The sequence below is a fragment of the Tamandua tetradactyla genome, chromosome 13 (assembly GCF_023851605.1).
Source record: "Tamandua tetradactyla isolate mTamTet1 chromosome 13, mTamTet1.pri, whole genome shotgun sequence".
In the NCBI taxonomy this organism is placed as follows: domain Eukaryota; kingdom Metazoa; phylum Chordata; class Mammalia; order Pilosa; family Myrmecophagidae; genus Tamandua; species Tamandua tetradactyla.
The window spans coordinates 84,356,116-84,375,864 of record NC_135339.1 but is presented as its reverse complement, the minus strand read 5'-3'; the positions used below and the strand labels follow the sequence as shown (position 1 = coordinate 84,375,864).

General features: G+C 37.0%; 1 protein-coding gene and 1 pseudogene across 25 annotated transcripts in view; both read left to right on the top strand.

Moving 5' to 3' along the window:
- Positions 1-19,749, top strand: part of ATE1 (arginyltransferase 1) — a 248,009-nt gene that overhangs the window by 190,235 nt on the left and 38,025 nt on the right. For all 25 annotated transcript variants that reach the window (XM_077126255.1, XM_077126256.1, XM_077126243.1 and 22 more), the window contains one exon: positions 1,708-1,828. In XM_077126255.1, the coding sequence (XP_076982370.1) occupies positions 1,708-1,828 (121 nt within the window). The remainder of the gene's footprint in view (positions 1-1,707; positions 1,829-19,749) is intronic.
- LOC143654386 (forkhead box protein H1 pseudogene) lies at positions 2,411-18,429 on the top strand (annotated as a pseudogene).

Here is a 19,749-nt window from a genome sequence, read left to right as displayed (position 1 = left end):
CAGGCTTGCCAGAGAGCACCTTTCTGATGGGAAGTGATGATAATAGTGCTGAGCCAGTCAGTAGTTTTCTAGATTGGTGTTTTTCAAACAGGTTGTGATCCATTTGCTGTTGTGAAAGCAATTTCTATAATTGAAGAGCGTCATTTAAAAAAAATTAAATTGAATAGAAAATAAGGTATTAACAAAGTAAACATTCTGTAATAAAAGGCTTATTTTATTTCCAGTTTTATATCTGCATGTGTGTTTACTAAGTTGTAATGTAAAATATATCCTTGCTATATGAGTTGTGGTTAAAAAAAAAGTTTGAAAAAACCTATACTAGATGATCACCTCAATCTTTATAATGAATTTTGAATTTAAAAGAGGAAACTTAAATGCATATTGTAGGTGAAAGAAGCCAGTATGAAAGGCTGCATACTATTTGGTTCCAAATAAATGGCATTCTCGAAAAGACACAAATGTAGAGCTGGTAAAAGGATAAGTGGTTGCCAGGGATTCAGAGAGGGGGGGAGGGATGAGTAGGTGGAGGACAGGGCAGTTTTAGGGTTATGAAACTATTCTGTGTGATACATTCGTGGTGAATATATGACATTGTGCATTTGTCAAAACCCATAGAACAGTACAATATAAAGAGTGAACATAAACTATGGACTTTAGTTAATTATGTAAACTCTGGTTTTAGTTAATAATATGTCAATATTGGTTCATCATTTGTAACAGATGTGGCACATTAATGCAAGATGTTAATAATAAGGGAAACTTGAAGGGGCTAGTGGGGTGAGGAGTTATATGGGAACTGTGTATGATTTGTACGATTTTTCTGTAAACCTAAAACTGCTAAAAAAATATCTATTTTAAAAACTTAGGAAAGAGGCATTTGGAATTCTAATTAAAGTCAAAAGAACATAATGCCTCAATTTTTTTGAAAATTCTCACTGAGTCCTTTCACATTTTTTGGTTACCATCCTATGTTAACCATCTACCACATGACCCTTCATTAAATATTTTTTTCAGCATCTGTAGTATTTGTTTTAGATTCAGAATATATAATTGGATTATAAATATACAAGTCATTTTTCTAAAAAATAGCTTTTGAAATTATTATCACTAATGTTTCCTTGAAGTTTATGTTCTGTTGTCAAATTTCTCTTTAGTGTACAGTTATTAGTTTAAAGTACATATGGAAGTATCTTGGTAAGAAAGTGCTTTTTATTACATTAGTATAGAATGAGTATTATCAACTGATGTCCATAATTTTAAAATTTGTGATTAAGGACAATGAAATTCCATTTTAGAAAATATGTTCACTTTATATAATTCTCTCAAATATGAGAAGAAATTGCATTTTATTACAAAGTAACATTTAAACAACTTGTTGAAAAAGTATTGTTCGCAATCAGTTCAGCATGAATCATTTGTTAAGTATTTAGTTTAAAAGAAAGCAAAAACTTGACTCTTCAAATGGACACCAGTATCCTAAATAGCAATGTGTTACTTTTAGAGTGCCTTTTAATTAAGCATGCATTCTTGAGGTGGGAAAGCAATCACAAACACGGTCACTTAGTATTTATAGTAAAGCCATTTCTAGTTGACTTTATTTAAACTTGCAATTAAAACCTTTCCTTTTAATACACTGTCTTGAGCTTCGTAACTAGGAGGTTATTGTTTTATTTAATGCCTATCCCTTTTCTCTTCACTTTTCTTCAGGGTCAGTATAGGCCTTCTGATTTGTTGTGTCCAGAGACATACGTTTGGGTACCCATTGAACAGTGCCTGCCTTCACTTGAAAACTTCAAATACTGCCGCTTCAATCAGGACCCAGAAGCAGGTATGTTTGTAGCAGAGCTTGGCTGGAAATTGTTCTTAGAATACCTGTGTGTGTGTGGCTGTGGCTCTTAAATGGGTCCAAGTAGCTTTTTATATGTTATAGAGAATGTATGAGTGCTCGTATGTGTAAAATAGAGGGAGACACCTACCCACCCACCCATACACACCTATATACATATAAATATATGCTCACAGTCTTCAAATAAAGTAAGAAATCTCGTGTGTTTGTGCTACTTACTGACCTAGCTTTTCCTGTCAGATATTTGTTTTTACATACTTTGAGTGCTGACACCATTTTCCATTTCTTTGACAACTATCATGGTGTATACAAATTGTTCGTTAGCTTGATTATTTAGTCAGTGTAGAGAAGCCAAAAATATTGATCAGTAGGCTGAAGAAAGTGGTGAAAGAGCTGCGTGGAGGCCCAGCAGGCTCGGATGAGTTTAAGACAGCACTTTCTTTACTTTCTCCCCACATCTCTGGTGCTTCTCTTTTTCTGTCTCCCACTTCCTTCCCAGTATACTTCCAGCCATATTTTTTGCAGATTTGCCTCCCACTGTTCCACTGTGAATAGTGAAATAGTTTGGGCACTTAGAAGTATTGTCCAGTCACTTGGGATACAGCCCTGGAGACTTTGGCATTCGGATCCTGACTCCATTATCAGCTGGTAAACTGGACACCCAGGGGATATTACTATCTCCTGGCCTCATATTTCATGCCTTTAAAATTAAGATGATAATGGGACCTACCTCATTGAGCTGTAGTGAACTTAGAATAGGCCCCTATTGTTTTGACAATTTCTTGCTAAATTTTAAGACTGCTGCATCCTGGATATATTCCACAGGCTTTCGGTTGTCTTTGCCTTTATTTGTTCTGGTCTTTCTCTCTGAGAAACAATTCATTTCTCTTCACTTCTCTGTGGTCTAAGTACCATTCACAGTTTAAAGAAGTCCCCCTCCTCTTCACTGGATTTAATGGCAGCTTTGTCAAAAGGGCATGAGTTTTGAGGCTCTCCTAGGGAATGGTTGTATTATGGAGGCCTGGGTGTCTTCCCTCTAAGTCAAAAACTCCGTGATATTCTGATCTGTGCTTCATTGAGCTTGAGTCCTCACAGAGGCCACTACAGAAAGAAGCTGATTGACACTTCTTGATTGTATGAATATGGGAGAGTACAAACACTTTTCTACTGGCCATCTGTGGTCTGAGTTCGGAAAAAAAAGAAAGAAAGGAAATGGAGAATGGGAGTAAATAGGAAATATTAAGAGGAGGGAGGTGAAGGGAGTAAATGGAAACAATCAAATGGGAAGGCAAGGGTATAAAGAAATGCAGTAATTTCTTCAGGTCTAAGATGTATGGGATTTCCCCTCCCATAAATCAGGTATTTTTCTTATAAAAACTTTGTTCGTATAATGTGTTTCATTATCTCCTTGAAGAGCAGTTATGAAATTAAGAGTAGATACTTCTCACGCGTGAGGGCACCTTAGAATTTGATGAAGAGTAACCATAGGGACCCAGATGACCCCTATGGCAGGCATCCTGAAGTAGCCCCAGGGTTTCTGAATATTTGGATTTAATGGAAAAACTAAGGCTTTACATTTCTTTTACCTTAAATTATTAATCTGAATCTGATCATCTCATTTTAAGCCAAGTTACACCTCATTAATTAAACAGATTTGTTGCCTAAAAACAAATATTTATCAGTCAGTTTTGGAGTCAGGCTTAAGGCCAGAGGCAAGCATATAATAGAGAAAAACATACCTTATCTATGCTTCTCTCCACCCACAACAAAGATATTTTCCTTTTAGCTTTTTTCAAGGTCGTAACAAAGCAGAGCCATGTCCCTTTTGATGGCACTGATGAACGTCTTATTAAATTATTTCATATTCACATGTAAAAATTTATCTGAAAGTTCATTTCAACTGAATAATATAGTCTTAAATTTGTTTCTGATTCCCAGACTCGTAAAGCATTTCACCTTCCCTTTTCCTTCTCAATCTATTTTAAAGGTTCGTATAGCACTCGGAGATTTAATGAGACTCCAAGCTCCCCTTGTTTATTTGACAGAATTGAAAAGGGAACTGAATGATCAATTCCATGTACTGAATGGACTTTTAAGTAGCAATTCATTCATGTTAATAGATTTTTAAATTATTTTCCACCATAGGCACTAAAGTTCATTCAGGGTAAAGAAGTATATTGAGAATAAAATTCAAAGTCTTAAACTGACTCGTGTAGTACATAATACATCTGGTGAATGATAACTATGTAGCATATACTTTTCCTGTAATCTGGTGAATTACTACATTTCATGTGGTACTAGCTTTAGCTCAAAATAGTCATCATTTAGAGTTCATTTACTGAAGTCACATGAGTATATTTCTTTGAGGATAGTGCTTTGAAGAAAACGAAGATCCCTTTCCATATGCTGAATTTTTGAAATTTTCAAGAGAATACCATACAGTTTTATCAGTATTGGCTGTCACAGTCCAGACATTATTTTAAATCAGACTTGTTTCCTGTGGTTTTAGGAAATTAAAATACAATTACATGCTGGAATGTATTGAACATGCTGTGAAACATGGCCATTTGAGGTTTAAATGGCAGTGTTCGAGAAACTGTTTCCTTCTCTGGGGCCAGTTTTACTTTAACATGACCCGAATTTGGACTCAGAGAAAATACAGAACTTAGTATGGACAATATTGTTAATCAGCATGGTGCTTTTTCCACTAAATTTTGTTTCTCCCTCTTCCTAGCTGTGCGGTAGTTAAATTACTCTACAAAAGGCAAAGCTGACCACCATAGGTTTTTGTAAAACAAAGTATGGCTTCAAGAAGCATCAAGTGGCCAGGTGAAAAAAAATGGCATTTTCCCCTTATCCTGAATTGCTGTAAGCCTCTGAAAATCCTACTCTTTTTCATTTTTCTTTGTTTTTCCAGTTGGAGGTTAGAGTCCTGTGGTTATTTGGCTCAACTGGGAAGTCTATAACAATTTAAAAAAAACTACTGTATTTACTACTTTATGGTTCTGTGGAGGGGCAAGGCTGACAAACTCAAGTAACTTAGAAAATCTTAAAGAGGGGATGAAAACTTTTGTTACGGGAATGATTCTTTTGTTTTTTAATTCAGGACCTCTTCCCACTCCAAACAAAGGAATTTAAATATTTCTCAAATAATTTTTAAGTACAAATCTTTTAGATTGTTCTTAAATTGATAGTTGGATATGTATAGATTTTAAACTTCTGTATCGAAGTTAGTTGCATTTTACCTATTTTGGTTTATTATTTTTAAAATATTTACTGGGAACCCTAAATTTATTAGTAAGAAGAAAATTAAAATAACTCATAACCTCCTTATATATCAGCAACCATTGTTCACTATTTTGATGCTCTCTTTCCAGTCTTTGTTTTTCCCCTGGGTATTTTTTTTAAAGAATGAAACAGAATCATTTGTATACTTTTGTTGTTGCTTTTATTTGATGCATTGTGTTGCCTATTTTTACAAAAATATGAAAACTACGTGACCATTACTTTGATCATTTGGTAAACAAATGTTGCCAGACTATGTGAGAGCTGGCATCTAATATAGATATTTTATAGGAATGCATCATTCACAGGTTAGCCCAGATGTTCTGGAGTTCGTTTATAACTATGATAAACTATTATTTGACTCTTAATGTTGGGCAAACATTATTTATTCTTGGTAGTAAAATCCTTTTTGTTTCATACGTACAAAGAATTAAACTTTATTGAGCATATGCTAAGTCCCAAGCACCATCCCATGTTTTCACTTAACCTCAGAACATAATTGAATGTTTTGTCACAGCCCCCTCACATATTTTGTGAAAATAGCTGCTAAAGTTTGTTTTTAATCAGAGGTTGAAGTAATTTTAATCCAAACATTGCTCCATCATTTTTATAAATACTTATTATTTAGTGTTTATTTCAAAAGGGACTAATGAGATTAATCTTCTGTTATTTTGTTCTGTTTCTATTTCTACTTGTCATTATAGTAGTATACATTTTACTGCAGATTGGTCTGTATTTCAGTTTATCTTTTCTATACATAATTTGAAATGATTGTAGGAAATATCCCAATTTGACTCTAATGGAGTTGTCATAAATTACTAGAAAGGATATTGAGTTTTTTATTTGTTACAAAAATAACAGTACCTAACTTTGGCTTAGTGCTTTATGCTCTTATTCAGGATAGAGAATTTCTAGAACATCTTAGTTTTTCCCATCAGTTTATGAAAATCTAAACTCATATAAAGGCCCTTTTTTTCTAGTTTGGTTGTCTGAAGTTCTGAGGCTTCCAATTTGTGTTATTTTATGTTGTATCTAAGGGGCCCTCCCTTTTATTCTCTCTAAATTCCATTCTTCTTTCCTGCTGGCATGGTTCTCTGGCACTTTTTCTATACTACTGTAGTTTTCTAGCATATGTCCACAGAAAAAGCAGAGAGGAAAATGAAAAGGTGGTTCTGTGAAAGAACCAGGTTCGAAAGAACTCTATTATCTATACTTAATAGAGTACTTGACTGGCTTCTCCAAGCCTGTATTAGTTCCTGAATACCCTGTTTATGGTTGCTTAAAAGGGCATACCTCGGCCAAAGGGTCATTTTAGTCCCTTGGAAAAATACCTTTTGAGAAAGCAAATTTACCACAGCTTCATTGGACCCCTAAAAATGTGCTATAGTGATAATTTATGCTGAAATGCACTGCATCTTTCCTAATTATTTTAGATGCAGAATTCAACTGTTGTTCTTTTAATACTTCTGAGGGTAAAATTATTTTCAAATCTAAATTTGAGGTTGAGTTACTGGCTTGAGCATGCTAAGTGAATGTTGAATCTGGGCATGCTTAGTACATTTTTATGCTCTTTGTTTTAAGTAAAGCTGGTGGTGCTTGAAGGTAACTCTCCAGAGATGAAATCAGTTTAGGCTACTAAGTGGCATAAAGGAGGTTAGACATCAAAACAAGAAAATACCCTTGGAAATTAGGCTCTTATATTAGATGAATCTGGAGAATGTGTTTTAATATGGAAAATGTAGTAAGTTCTAATTTTTCAGTTTATTCCTTACCCACTTGAAAATACAACTTTGTTATATAAGTACTGTTTTTTCTCACTTAACTCCTTTTCAAAAATATACTTCTTATCAAAATTTTGATGTAGTTCTAATATGACTTTTACTGGTTTAAAAGTTAGGAACTAGAATTCCCTAGTATGCGTTAACTTTTAGTAAAGGCACTAAGGAGCAAAAAAGCCATTCTTTCCTACAATACTTGCACATATGACTGAAATATTACAGTGTTTTGTTATTTACATTTTCAGTTAATATGAAAACTAAAAATAATAAAGGTAAACTTCAACAATGGTCAGTGACTTTTCTCTTGTGCCCTGTACCTGGGCCAGGCCCTGCCCACACTGCCTGCCTCCCCTGTAGCCACCCAGGGATGGGTTCTCTGGGAGCAGAGTTGCCTTCCCAGCCCCTCTACAGCTACTTGGCTATGATTGCCTTGGTGATCCAGGCTGTACCCTCCCGCAGGCTAAAGCTGGCCTGGGGCATCCATCAGGTCCAGGCTGCATTCCCCTTCTTTAGGGATGACTACAAGGGCTGGAAGAACTCCATCCCACACACCTCTCCTTCAGCCCATGCTTCCACAAGGTGCCCAAGGACCCAGTGAAACCCCAAGCCAAGGGCAACTTCAGGATGATTGATGTAAGTCTGATCCCAGCCAAGGCGCTGCAAGTTGTAGAACATGGCCTTGTGCCAGCGCTTGCAGAGCAGGGGCCAGCACCATGACTTCACCAAGGACCTACGCCCCTAATGTAATGCACGGCCAGTCTTACCTGCCTCCAAGTCCTCTGTAGGTGCCCAGCAAGGGCTTCAGCATCAAATCCCTGACAGGGGAGCCCGGGGAGGGGGCATTCTGGGGCCACTACAGGAAGCCCAGCCCTGGCTGTTCCCAGGAGGAGGCACAGCCCACTCCACTCCTGCCTTCCTCTGATAGGCCTCTGTGGACCCTCTGCCCCCTCCAGGGGCCCACAGGAAGAGAGGGGCAGACTTCCCAGTGGGCAAACACCCAACCCTCACCCCTCTTCCCAGAACCCAGGGCCTGGCCCCTGCACTTTCTGCAGGGTACCCCAGACCTCAAGACGCTATCTGGCGGAGGGCTCAAAGCCCCACTCTGGGGATCGCTGCCTATCTCCTACTTGCCCATCTATAGTCTCAATGTGGTAATGCCCTTGACCCTACTCCCACCCTCCTCCTGCCCTCAGTGCCTGCCCACAACCAGCTGATCCTACTGGGGGATGGCCCCTGACACACATGGGCCTCTGTGACTGCTCTGAGATCTAAACATCCTCATCCATTGTGTACCATCCAACAAGAACATCTCCAGTGTGTGAGTCAGGCACCCTCAGGATCTGGCGGCCCCAGGCCCAGGCTGGCTGCTCTCCTGGTATAGCCTGTGAGGCTGCCTGGGCAAGGGGATATTTCCCCTCCTGTCCCACTTACCCCTGTGGGCCCCAGGGAAACCATAGCAGCCAAGGCCAGAGTCTTCAATATCTATTGGAATAGCTCCCACCCCACTAAGGGCTACAGCTTGGTGGAGCAGGAACCTGGCCCACTCCAAGAGGCAAAGCTGGAAGGGCAGAGCTCAGCCCAGAGGAGCTTTTCCAAGTCCCATCTCCTCAGGCTTCTGTCCATGCATCCATCCATCCATCACCATCTGTCGGGGAGGGAGAGCCCTGTAGGGGCTCCAACCTAAAGTCCTTCCCTCCCTCAACTGTCTGGAAGAAGCAGGTCTCACCTTTTTGGGGAAAGGGGATGGGAAATGAAGACTGGCCCCTACGAGGTTGTGGTGGTGGTGGTGGGAAGATAACCATAAGAGAACTCACACCATTAAAAAAGAGAGAATGTGTTTTTAAGCCAAGAAGAGGAATTGCAGAGGAATTTTAAAAATACTATTTTATAATTTTTATCAGCCAGTCTTTGCCCAGTAAACCATGCATCAACAGATTGAAAGACACAGACTGAATATGTCTTAATAGGTTTCAAAAGCAAAATCCAGATTTCTGTTTAGCTACTAAAGAAATCTTTTTTCTGATCCCTGTTTCTTGTGAAGTTAACCTAATCTTAATAGATAAAATTCTCAAAATAAACAATTTCTTTTATAGTTGTCCAGTATTTCATTTTATTTAATTAATCCTCCTAATCCAGATCATTTCAGTTTAAATCCGGTAAGCTTAAAAATATCATGAAACTGCTGAACAGAATGCTAGCTAGCTCCCTTCCCTGTGTCTGGTGTTTGGCATCTCATTGTGCTTTATTGTTTCTTCATTTTGATGAGAAACTGACATTTTTTTTTGTAAGGTGGGAGTTGTCCAAAATGCCAGTTAAACATAAAAATAAAGCCCATATTTGCTGGTTGAACTATGATATTCTGTTGACTCTAAGACATCATCAATTTTAACTCCTTTATATGCCACTAAAAAAAAATGTTGCCAATTAAAACTATAACTCCATCAATTGTAAGATACATTTTGGTTCCAGAGATGTCAGAATGTGTAAAAATGTGGGTCTTATGGTTCACTGTGTGTACTGTAATACCCAACAAAGCTATGGAATATATCTAGTTTACTTGTGCTTTACTTTTTTTCCAAATGTAATTTTATTGAGATATAATCATACACCATACGGTCCATCCAAAGTATACAAACAGTGATTCACAGTATCATCACATGGTTGTGCATTCATCACTGTGATCAGTCTTATCTTAGAATGTTTGCTTTACTTCAGAAAAAGAAATAAAAAGAAAACTACAAACATCCCATACCCCTTATCCCCCACTTATTGACCTCTAATATTGCATTCTGCCCAATTTAAAGACATGCAATAAAGGTAACTTAATTAAGACAGCATAGTATTGTCAGAGATAAATATATAAGTCCGTGGAACATATCACTCTCTCAGTCTTCAGGGCTATCTGGGCAGTGACCATTTTAACTTCTTTTTGCTAAAAAGGGGTGTTGACCTTAAGGGGTAGAGGTATGAAACTGGTTGATGTTCTTGGAGAGACTGGTACCTGTGGATTTCGGGGCTTATGTGGCAAAGGAACAATCTGGAGGCTTTAAATTTCTGAAAAAATAAACTTACTAGGTAAAACATATATAAAGTTTTAGATAGGATATTCTGTAGGGTTTTCAGGAATACTGTTGTTTGGATCTTGGCATACTGTGGCAATATGCAATATCTGGCTGAAGCTTGCATAAGAGTAACCTCCAGCATGACCTCGCCACTCTATTTAATATCTCTTAGCCACTGAAACTTTATTTTCTTTCATTTCTTTTCTCCCTTTTGGTCAAGCAGGCATTCTCAATCTCATGATGCCAGGGAGACTAACACGTGAGGAAAAGGATCGTGATTTTATTTGCAGAGTTGGTGAGCCACAAAAGAGGTTCTCTGTGGGTGACTTTAGGCATAGTTATAAATAGGCTTAGGTTTGCCATTACATAGAGATAAGTTTCATAAGGACAAGCCTCAATATCAAGGGTTTGACTTATTAAATTGGGATGCTTGAGAGAATATCAGAAATTCCTCAGGGGGGAAAGATTAATAGTTCCACATTTTCCCCCAATCCCTCAAGGGAACTTTGCAAATACTTTTTTATTTTCTGCCCCAAATACCTTGGAATATTTTGGGGTATTACCTTAACATGTACAAAATAACAAGATCTCATCCCCTTTTCTAGGTTCCATGTAATTAGAATGTTTAGATGAACTGACCATACAGGTTAAATTAGATAATATGCTACAGAACATTTAAATTTTAGAAAAAATGAACATCTCTTCCTTTGGTCTCACACAGAAGTTGAAGTTTCAAAATATACACAATATCATACCTTTCCCTGTATTCTGATTTCCTTTAGTCCTAACCAGATCCATTTCATTCATATCTCTAATTGAAGTCTAATTTTCAGCTTCTTTAACAGTTGCCGAATGGAGTAATGGAGTAGTTGACTTATATTTTATGTTAGGGAACTTCATGGCCTCTTAATTCTAAGCATTAAAAATATTGTGACTGGAATGTGTTCTTATAATATCTAAATGTGAATGCATTGGTTTCATTCACTTTTATATAAAAGTAAGATTACCATCAGTAGTTAGATTTTTTTTTTCTGTATGCTGTGTGGCAGAAACGCATTTCTTTTTTTTTCCATGTGAGTATCCCAATTTTGCAGCACCATTTGTTGAATTTTTTGTTTGTTTGTGTTGCTTTCTTTGTTTCTTTGTTTGGAAAGTGCATGGGCCAGGAATTGAACCCAGGACTCCTGCATGGCAGGCAAGAATTCTAATGCAGAACAACCCTCAGAACCCACAATAAAATTTTTATAATACCCTTGTCTAGATGCATTAGAAAATTTTGAGAAGGCGCATAACCACTTTATAAGGATATTATATTGTAAAAACATTTTACTGCCCAGATAGCATTAAAATTCTGCAAACATTGATGATCTTAAGTTAAGGCATCCTGTTTTTTAATGCATTTTTATTGAGAAATAGTCACACACCAAATAATCCATTCAAAGTATAAAACCAGTCATCATATAGTTGTGCATTCACCACCACAATCAAATTTTAGAACATTTTTATTACTCCAAGAAACAAATAAAAATAAAAAAGAACACCCAAAACATCCCATACCTCTTATCTCCCCACCCCCATTATTTATTTATTTGTCTTAATTTTATTACTCATCTGCCCGTACACTGGATAAAGGGAGTATCAGTCACAAAGTTTTCACAGTCACACAATAAAAGCTATATAGTTATACAATCATCTTCAAAATCCAGTCTACTGGATTACAGTATATCAGTTTCAGGTATTTCCTTCTAAATATTCTAAGATACTAAAAACTGAAAAGAAATGTCTGTATAATGCATAAGAATAACCTCCAGAATGACCTCTCAACTCTATTTGAAATCCCTCAGCCACTGCAATTTTGTTTCATTTCTTTTCCCCCTTTTGTGAAGAAGGCATTCTCTATCTCACAATGCCAGGCTGAGGCATCCTATTTTTTAAGTAAATTAAAAATTTTTAATTTGTTTGAAGTTCAAAGACAACAGTAAATGTAGAGGATTTCTATACCTTGCTTAGCTGATAAATTCAGCTATCTCTGAAACTGATACAATAATCAGGATTAAATTAAAAAGGGGGGGGGGGCAAAATACAGTATCCTGGGATTTTTTTGAGCTTGTGATCAGCCCTAAAAGAATCTGTGATTGAACATTTTAGTACATTATGAATTGCTAGTAGGTATTCTTGGTTTAGCCTTTGGCTCTAAAAGCAACAGAACATGAATCATTAGCCTAATGGAAAGATTCTTAAAGGTTTACTGAATGCTATATTTCAGGACCTAAATCATTTGTTATTCAGTAAAATTTCTACTATCTGTTTTTTAGAGGAATTGACAAAAACAAGCAATTTCAGGGAAGTGAGGCAAGTAAAATACTGGGGAATCACAAAATGCAGTTAGTCCACATGGAAGGGCCCTCATTCCAACTATCACTGGATGAAGGAGGACAGTAAAAACTTCATTGATGAAGTGATACTAAGTTAGGTTTTGAACAGGGAAGGGAATGCAAAAATATTCCAGGCACAGAGAAGAGCATTTTCCAAAGGCCTCACAGCACGGAGCATAGCTGGAGTTCAGAGTATGAGTGGGTAGGAGTGGGGAAAGAAGCAGCTAATCTGTAAAGGCCTTTGTAACTCATGAGAAGGAGTTGAGATTTTTCTCTTGAAAGCAGTGGAAGTCCATGATAGGGTTTCCAGCACAGGAGTGATGTAAGGAGATTTGTCATTTATACTTCATCTTATGGAGTATAATAGGAGTTTAATACCAAAGGTCAAGAAACCAGTTTGGAGGGTTTTACATGCAGTAATCTAAGCACAAGATGGTGGTGGTCTGGACTAGGTGGTAATAATCGAAAATGTAAAGGAGTGGATGGATACAAAAGATATTTAGGAGGTTAGAACCGTAGAACTGGGTGGTTAGTTATATATGGTAATGGTTAAGGGAGAAAAAGTTATTAAGAGAACTGTAGAGGTTCTGACATAAACAACTGACTGAATGCTGATTTCATTTCTGAAAAGAGGAACATGGAAGAAGGAGTAGATTTTGCAGAGAAGAAGAATGTTTTGATGAGTTCACTCTTAGACATGTTAAATTAATGATATTTGTAAGATATCCAGTAGAAGTATCAAGGAGGGGGTTAAATATAGGTCTGAAACTCTGATGAAAGATCTAGGAAGCAGACAGATTTGACACATACATGGTGATGGGAACCTTGAAAAGGAATGAGAGTTCCTAAGAGGAGTGAAGAACAAGATATCCTAGGAGAGAATCCTGAGGATTACCAAGAAGTCATGGTTGAATAAGAAGGAGCCCCGTAGAGCCCAGAATATTAAGAAGCTAAAAGAATATGGAATCAAGAAATCTACAAGAAGCATGTTAAGAAGCAGAGAGCAACAGTAGGGTCCTGCTCTGCTGAGAAGATCTGATCCTTTGAGGATCTCGGTAAAGACCTGTTATGTTTCTTGGTGGGAATGGAATAGTGCCCTGGCTTAAAAACAGAGTGAAAATTAAGAAAGTGGCCATAATGAAATTTGATTTTGAAGCGTTGGCTACAGAGATAAGTCTAATGGAAGAGGCTTTTTTTTTTTAATAGGTAAGGTCTAAGCATTTAAAATTACTGATGGGAGAGAGTCAGTGGAAGGGCAAGATTTTAAAAAAAGAGAGAGGTGACTATCCATACGTACATCAAGGGCTCTGTTTTAGTTTGTTAATGCTACCAAAAATGCAGTATACCAGAAATAGGTTGGCTTTTATAAATAGAATTTATTAAGTTACATGTTTACAGTTTTAAGACCATAAAAATGTCCAAACGGAGGCATCCAAGAAAAGATACCTTGACATAAGGCTGGTGGGTATGGAACACCTCTGTCAACTGGGAAGGCATGTGGCTGGTGTCTGCTGGTCTTTTGGCTTCTGGTTTCAAACAGCTTCCCCAGGGGCATTTTCTTCCTGCATCTCCAAAGGTCTCTATCTCTGTTGGCTCTGCAGCTTTTTCCAAAATGGTTCTCTCTTAAAGGATGCTAGTAAGAGGTGGAGAACCATCTCCATGGAAACCATCTAATCAGAAGGTCCCACCCACAATTGAGTGAGTTACATCTCCATGAGAACAATTTAATCAAAAATCCCACCAACGATATTGAATCAAGATTAAAGAGCATAGCTTTTCTGGGGTCCACAACAGTTTCAAACCGGCGCAGTCTCTGAAAAGAATAAAGCAGCAGAAAGATCTAACACATAGAAGGAAAGATTACTGTTAGATAAGAAGCACACTTCCTCTATTGGAGGAGAGGTTAAGGAAAGACTAAGTGCAAGTAAAGATGAATACCTGAGTACAGTGACTGTTGAGAACTTTCTTACATGATGCATTTTCTCTCTGAAGCAGGCACTAATGAAGGGGGAGGTGGCAGGATAAGAGATTTGAGCAGATAAAGAATGTTGACATGGCTGCTGAGAAGGTGGATGCTAGAGCTAATTGCCAGGCCTCATTCAGAGTGGTGATGATGAAATCACTATTGTCAAGTGGAGAAGACAGAAAGCTGTATTGTTACAGGCTTGGGCACTTGACAGGGCATTGCAGTGGAGGGTAAGAATTTATGACTGTTGACATAGGCATTGTTAAAATATTGAGATGGCATCTAAATTCAATTAGGAAGGAACTAAAAATAGTTTGAACATAGGAAAATGTCTTAAGGGTCAAAGGGTTGGAGGTCTCTAGAAGAATTAGAGTGGCAGAGTAACTGAACAAGGTAGGTTAGGCTATGGTTTTGAGAGAGTGTCTGATTTTTCTACTTAAGAGGTATGTTAAGCTGTGGCCTTGGAGAAGGGAGGCAAAGATAAAAGTCATTGAAGAAGAGTCTGTAGCAGCCAAGACAGCATGTACATTGTTTAGCCTAAGACAACCTGTGAAAGAAATTTTCTTTCCTTGATGCCATTTCGAATAAGTGATACTCTTAAATGAAGCTCCTTTTCCTTCACCAAATAGCTTTAAGACTGCTACCTCACAGTGAGCCAGAATAAAGTGCCTCCTTGTATCAATATATTATAGAAAATAAATAGAAAACTATTTTTTTAGAAAACTCATGTTAGCTAGAAGGTGACCCTCAGGACATCTATCTTAGTGTTTTCCAAATGGTTTTAACCATGACCCACCCAAAGAAATACATTCTATAACCAAACTAGAGCGCAATACTTAGGTGTATACACACTTGCATGTATATAGATATAAAGTTGAAACCAATGTTTCATAAAATAATATTTATCTTTATTACATGTGATGTACTCCATTCTTTCTGCTGTTCTGTTAAAAAGAAAATGGCATCTTGACCTACTGTATTGATTTCACAACCCACAAGAGTCATAACCTGAAATCTGAAAGATACTAGTTTATCTTAACTTTTAAAGATAGGCTTTTAATTTGTGGGTGCCCAGATATCAAACTATTTAATGCTGGTTTTTTGATGCCTATGAGCATGATTTTAATTTGCAGGAAAAGACAATTCCAAAGTTTACTTTAATTCCATAAGTTATTGTTCAATTAATAAAATAATAAAGTAATATCCTATTTCTTCCTCAATAAATTCAGATTGCAGGTCTTATTTTCAATGCATACATCTTGCAATTTGAATTTATCAAAAGATGTGCAAGACTGTTACGCCAAAAACTACAAACCTTGCTCAGAGACCTAATCAATGGAGAGATTTACTGTGTTCATGGATGGAAGACTCAATATTGTTAAGATGCAAAGGAAGTCACAATACTGACCTACTGTTATTCTTAATGGGCCCAGTTCTGTCAAACATTTCAAGTACATAAAATAGCAAGTATGCTCAGATTCCTTAACAACATTATTAGTACTATGGTGTTTATTCTCATAAACATATTTCTTAATTCTGAGTTTTTCCAGGGTTGGAGGATAATTTAATAAGGAAACTAATATGTATTGGAAAGAGTTATGGAGGAGGAGAGGGGTGGATAACCTTCTTAACCAGTTTGCTTATTGATCAAAGATTGCAACTTTTGTCAGAGACCCTGATGAAACTCACTGAAGCCTATCTATATAACTCCATAACCCAGAGGAGGTAGTCAGAGAGCCTATGATTCTTAGATGCAAGTATTACCCAATCCTTTGATCTGCTCATTGAAATTTGCATCCATTCTTAACCAGGAGTTTGGATCTGAACTGGCTTTAGCATTTCATTCAGCTCTAAAGACATGTGATTGAGTCCCATCTAACTCTAAAGATCTTTGAACTTGATGAAATATTGCATTCTTTCATTTTTTATAATCGCCTAAATCTTAACAACATTAGTCAGTTGGACTTTAGGTATCACTGTTTTACATATGGTTTGCATTTTGTGTGTTTCATTTTTATATCTACACACATACATGGGCATGGAGCAGAAACACCAGTTGTAAATTTGGTGGGATTGATGAAGCTCTTCTTTTCATCCTGTACTCTGGTGACATAGCCTTAGAAGACCGTAGTACACATGTTTATGTGCTTATCATTATTAATCTTGGTCAAGATTTTGATAGTTTTTTTACTTTACTGGGGTATAATTCTGCAACTTTATTGATCAAGTATATCCAAAGGTTATTTCCCAGTTAGATTTTTAACTGAAAACTGTCAAAAACTAAAGAAAATGCTATTTTATGGCATTGTACAATAATATCATTGTTTCTTATCTGTGCTTTAGCAAACTGCATAGTCATGTGCTTTATGTAAAATAACTCTTTGCATTCATTTTATTTGCAAAGTAACTCTCGTTGTCTACCAAGTACTGGATTTTGCAGATATATCTGCCTTTTGAGAAAGAGAAGTTCAATTGTATAGGATTATACCATGGACAAATTCTGGACTGAAATTTCATGCCCATTTAATTTATTAGGTAGTCACCACAGATGTATTTACCCTAAATGAATATTAAATGGTGCTCTAGGGAAAATTTAAATAAATGCAATTTGTGGTTTTCTCTTTTAATTTCTTTTTAGCTCATTTAATTTCAAGTTGCATAGATAATTTATTTGGTCAGAAACCAGCAGAGCTAGGTAATATGGTAGTCTGAGCCTTGTTATCAAGAACTTCTGACTTCTAATTTCACATTTTGTTCTAAGTTAAGTTCCCTTGGTAAAGAAGAAGGTAGGCCTTTTTTTATCTCTTCAGAGAATGTATATTACCACCCAAAGTGGGTTCATTGCTTGATGCCCAGAGAAGTCAATGCTTTGACACCAGGATTTCAGGAAAAGAAAAAGTTTACTGGGAGCAACTCACCAAGGAGATAGGAGGTACACTTTAGCTCTGTCCCCCTGAGCAGAAGGAGTCTAGGAGTTTTATACCGTTTGGGGAAACTGGGCCTAAGGGAGTGGCTGAGGATTTAAGTGGATTAAGAAGTAGGCTAAAGTGGAGCATGTACAGTTCCAAATCATGTACTTCATGCATCGCATATTCAAAAATGGCAACTCAGCATGATCAATGGGTGTGATTTTTATTATTATAATTAGTCAAATGTTACTTTAGGTCAGGGCTTCTCCTGACTGTGCATGCCCCAGTAGATAGAGCTGGCTAGAACCAGCTTTAGCAGGTACTGCAACAGGAGAGAAAACTAACTTTTCTTGCAGTGAAGCAGTCTTCTTCTGAATAAACATGAGGAGATGGGAGAGCAAACAAAGAAAATGGAAACTTCTGCAAAGCAGTAAGGGAGGGGTTACTTTAGAGCAAAATGACAGCAGTTTCATGTGCAGTGTCACACTGTTTATGAAAGAGTTGTTATGGAGTGCTTGGTAGAGGTCTGTAATAATACTGGTACTAATTGAACTTTCTCAATGGTATTTTTCTCACCTGCCATCTATACTGGCCTCAAAAATCCAAAGCAAATTATTCCTCATATGGGAGCTTTGATCATCATTTTAAGGTAATGCCATTTTAATTCCTTAAACCTCCAAAATAAACCAAAAATAAAGTTTTCAGGTTAATGACAGTGCTTAATTTTCTGTCATTGACTTATGCAAACTTTGAAATTAGAGAGTATTATCGGGGGAACAAGACTAATTGTCTAAATAATGTGTATTTAAATTAGTTTCCTAAATTCACAAAATCCCTGTTATTTAAAATACTTTCAAAAAGTTACATACAGTTGCAGGGTACTGAAAATAGATGGTAATTAATACTTTAAAATGTCACCTTATGTGTGAGACTAAAGCAAAAAATGTTTATTTGTTACAAAATTTATATTTTGACTAGAGCATTTCCTAATATAACTCATGTAGATAGTTTGATTGAACGTCATAAGTACTTGGAATCTCAGGTAGGACATGAGATTTTGTTGGTTTGTCCAGAGTGATGCCCCGATGAATCCCAGAGTGATTTGATCAGTGAGTGGAAAAGTATTTGCAAGCCCCCTTCGGGGAATGGTGAGAGCGGGGAGAAATTCAACTTCCCCACGTCGAATTCTTGATATTCTCACAAGCAGTGTGGACAACCAAAGCTACAGGATGAGCCCCCAGTCTTGGAGTTTGTTCATATGAAACAACCCCACAAAGGATAGGTCAAGTCTACTTAAAATTTAGGCCTAAGAGTCACCCCCAACAGAGCCTCTTATGTTGCTCAGATGTGGCCTCTCCCTCCAGCCAACATGATGAGCAGTCTCACCGCCCTCCCCCTCTCTGCGTGGGACATGACTCCCAGGGGTGTGGACCTTCCTGGCAGCGTGGGACAGAGATCCTGGAATGAGCTGAGACTCAGCATCAAGGGACTGAGAAAAATCCTTGAATGAGCTGAGAATTAACATCAAGGGATTGAGAGAACCTTCTCCACCAAAAGGGGGAAGAGTGAAATGAGACTAAGTGTCAATGGCTGAGAGATTCCAAACAGAGTCGAGAGGTTATCCTGGTTATTCTTACTCACTAAGTAGATATCACCTTGTTGTTCAAGATGTAGTGGAGAGGCTGGAGGGAACTGCCTGAAAATGTAGAGCTGTGTTCCAGTAGCCATGTTTCTTGACGATGATTGAACAATGATATAGCTTTCACAATGTGACTCTGTGAATGTGAGAACCTTGTGTCTGATGCTCCTTTTATCTACCATATCAACAAAACAGTAGAACATATGAAATAAAAATAAATAATAGGGGGAACAAACGTTAAGATAAATTTAGTTTGAAATGCTAGTGGTAAATGAAAGTGAGGGGTAAGGGCTGTGGTATGTATAACTTTTTTCTCTATCGTTTTATTTCTTTTTCTGTTGTCTTTTTATTTCTTTTTCTAAATCGATGCAAATGTTCTAAGAAATGATGAATATGCAACTATGTGATGATATTAAGAATTACTGATTATATATGTAGAATGGAATAATATCTTAATGTTTTCTTTGTTAATTTTTTTTTAATTAATAAAAAAAGTTTAAAAGAAAAGAAATCCTAGAATGAGCTGGGACTCAGCATCAACGGATTGAGAAAACCTCAACTGAAAGGGGGAAGAGAGAAATGAGACAAAACAAAATGTTAGTGGCGAGAGATTTCAAACAGAGTGGAGAGGTTATCCTGGATGCTATTCTTATGCATTTTACAGATATCCCCTTTTTAGTTTAAGGTGTATTAGAGAGACTAGAGGGAAGTACCTGAAAATGTAGAGCTGTGTTCCAGTAGCCATGTTTCTTGAAGATGAATGTATAATGATAAAGCTTTCGCAATGACTATGAGTGTGAAAACCTTGTGTCTGATGCTCTTTTCCCTATGATATTGACAGATAAGTAAAAAATATGAATTAAAAATAAATAAATAATAGGGAGAACAA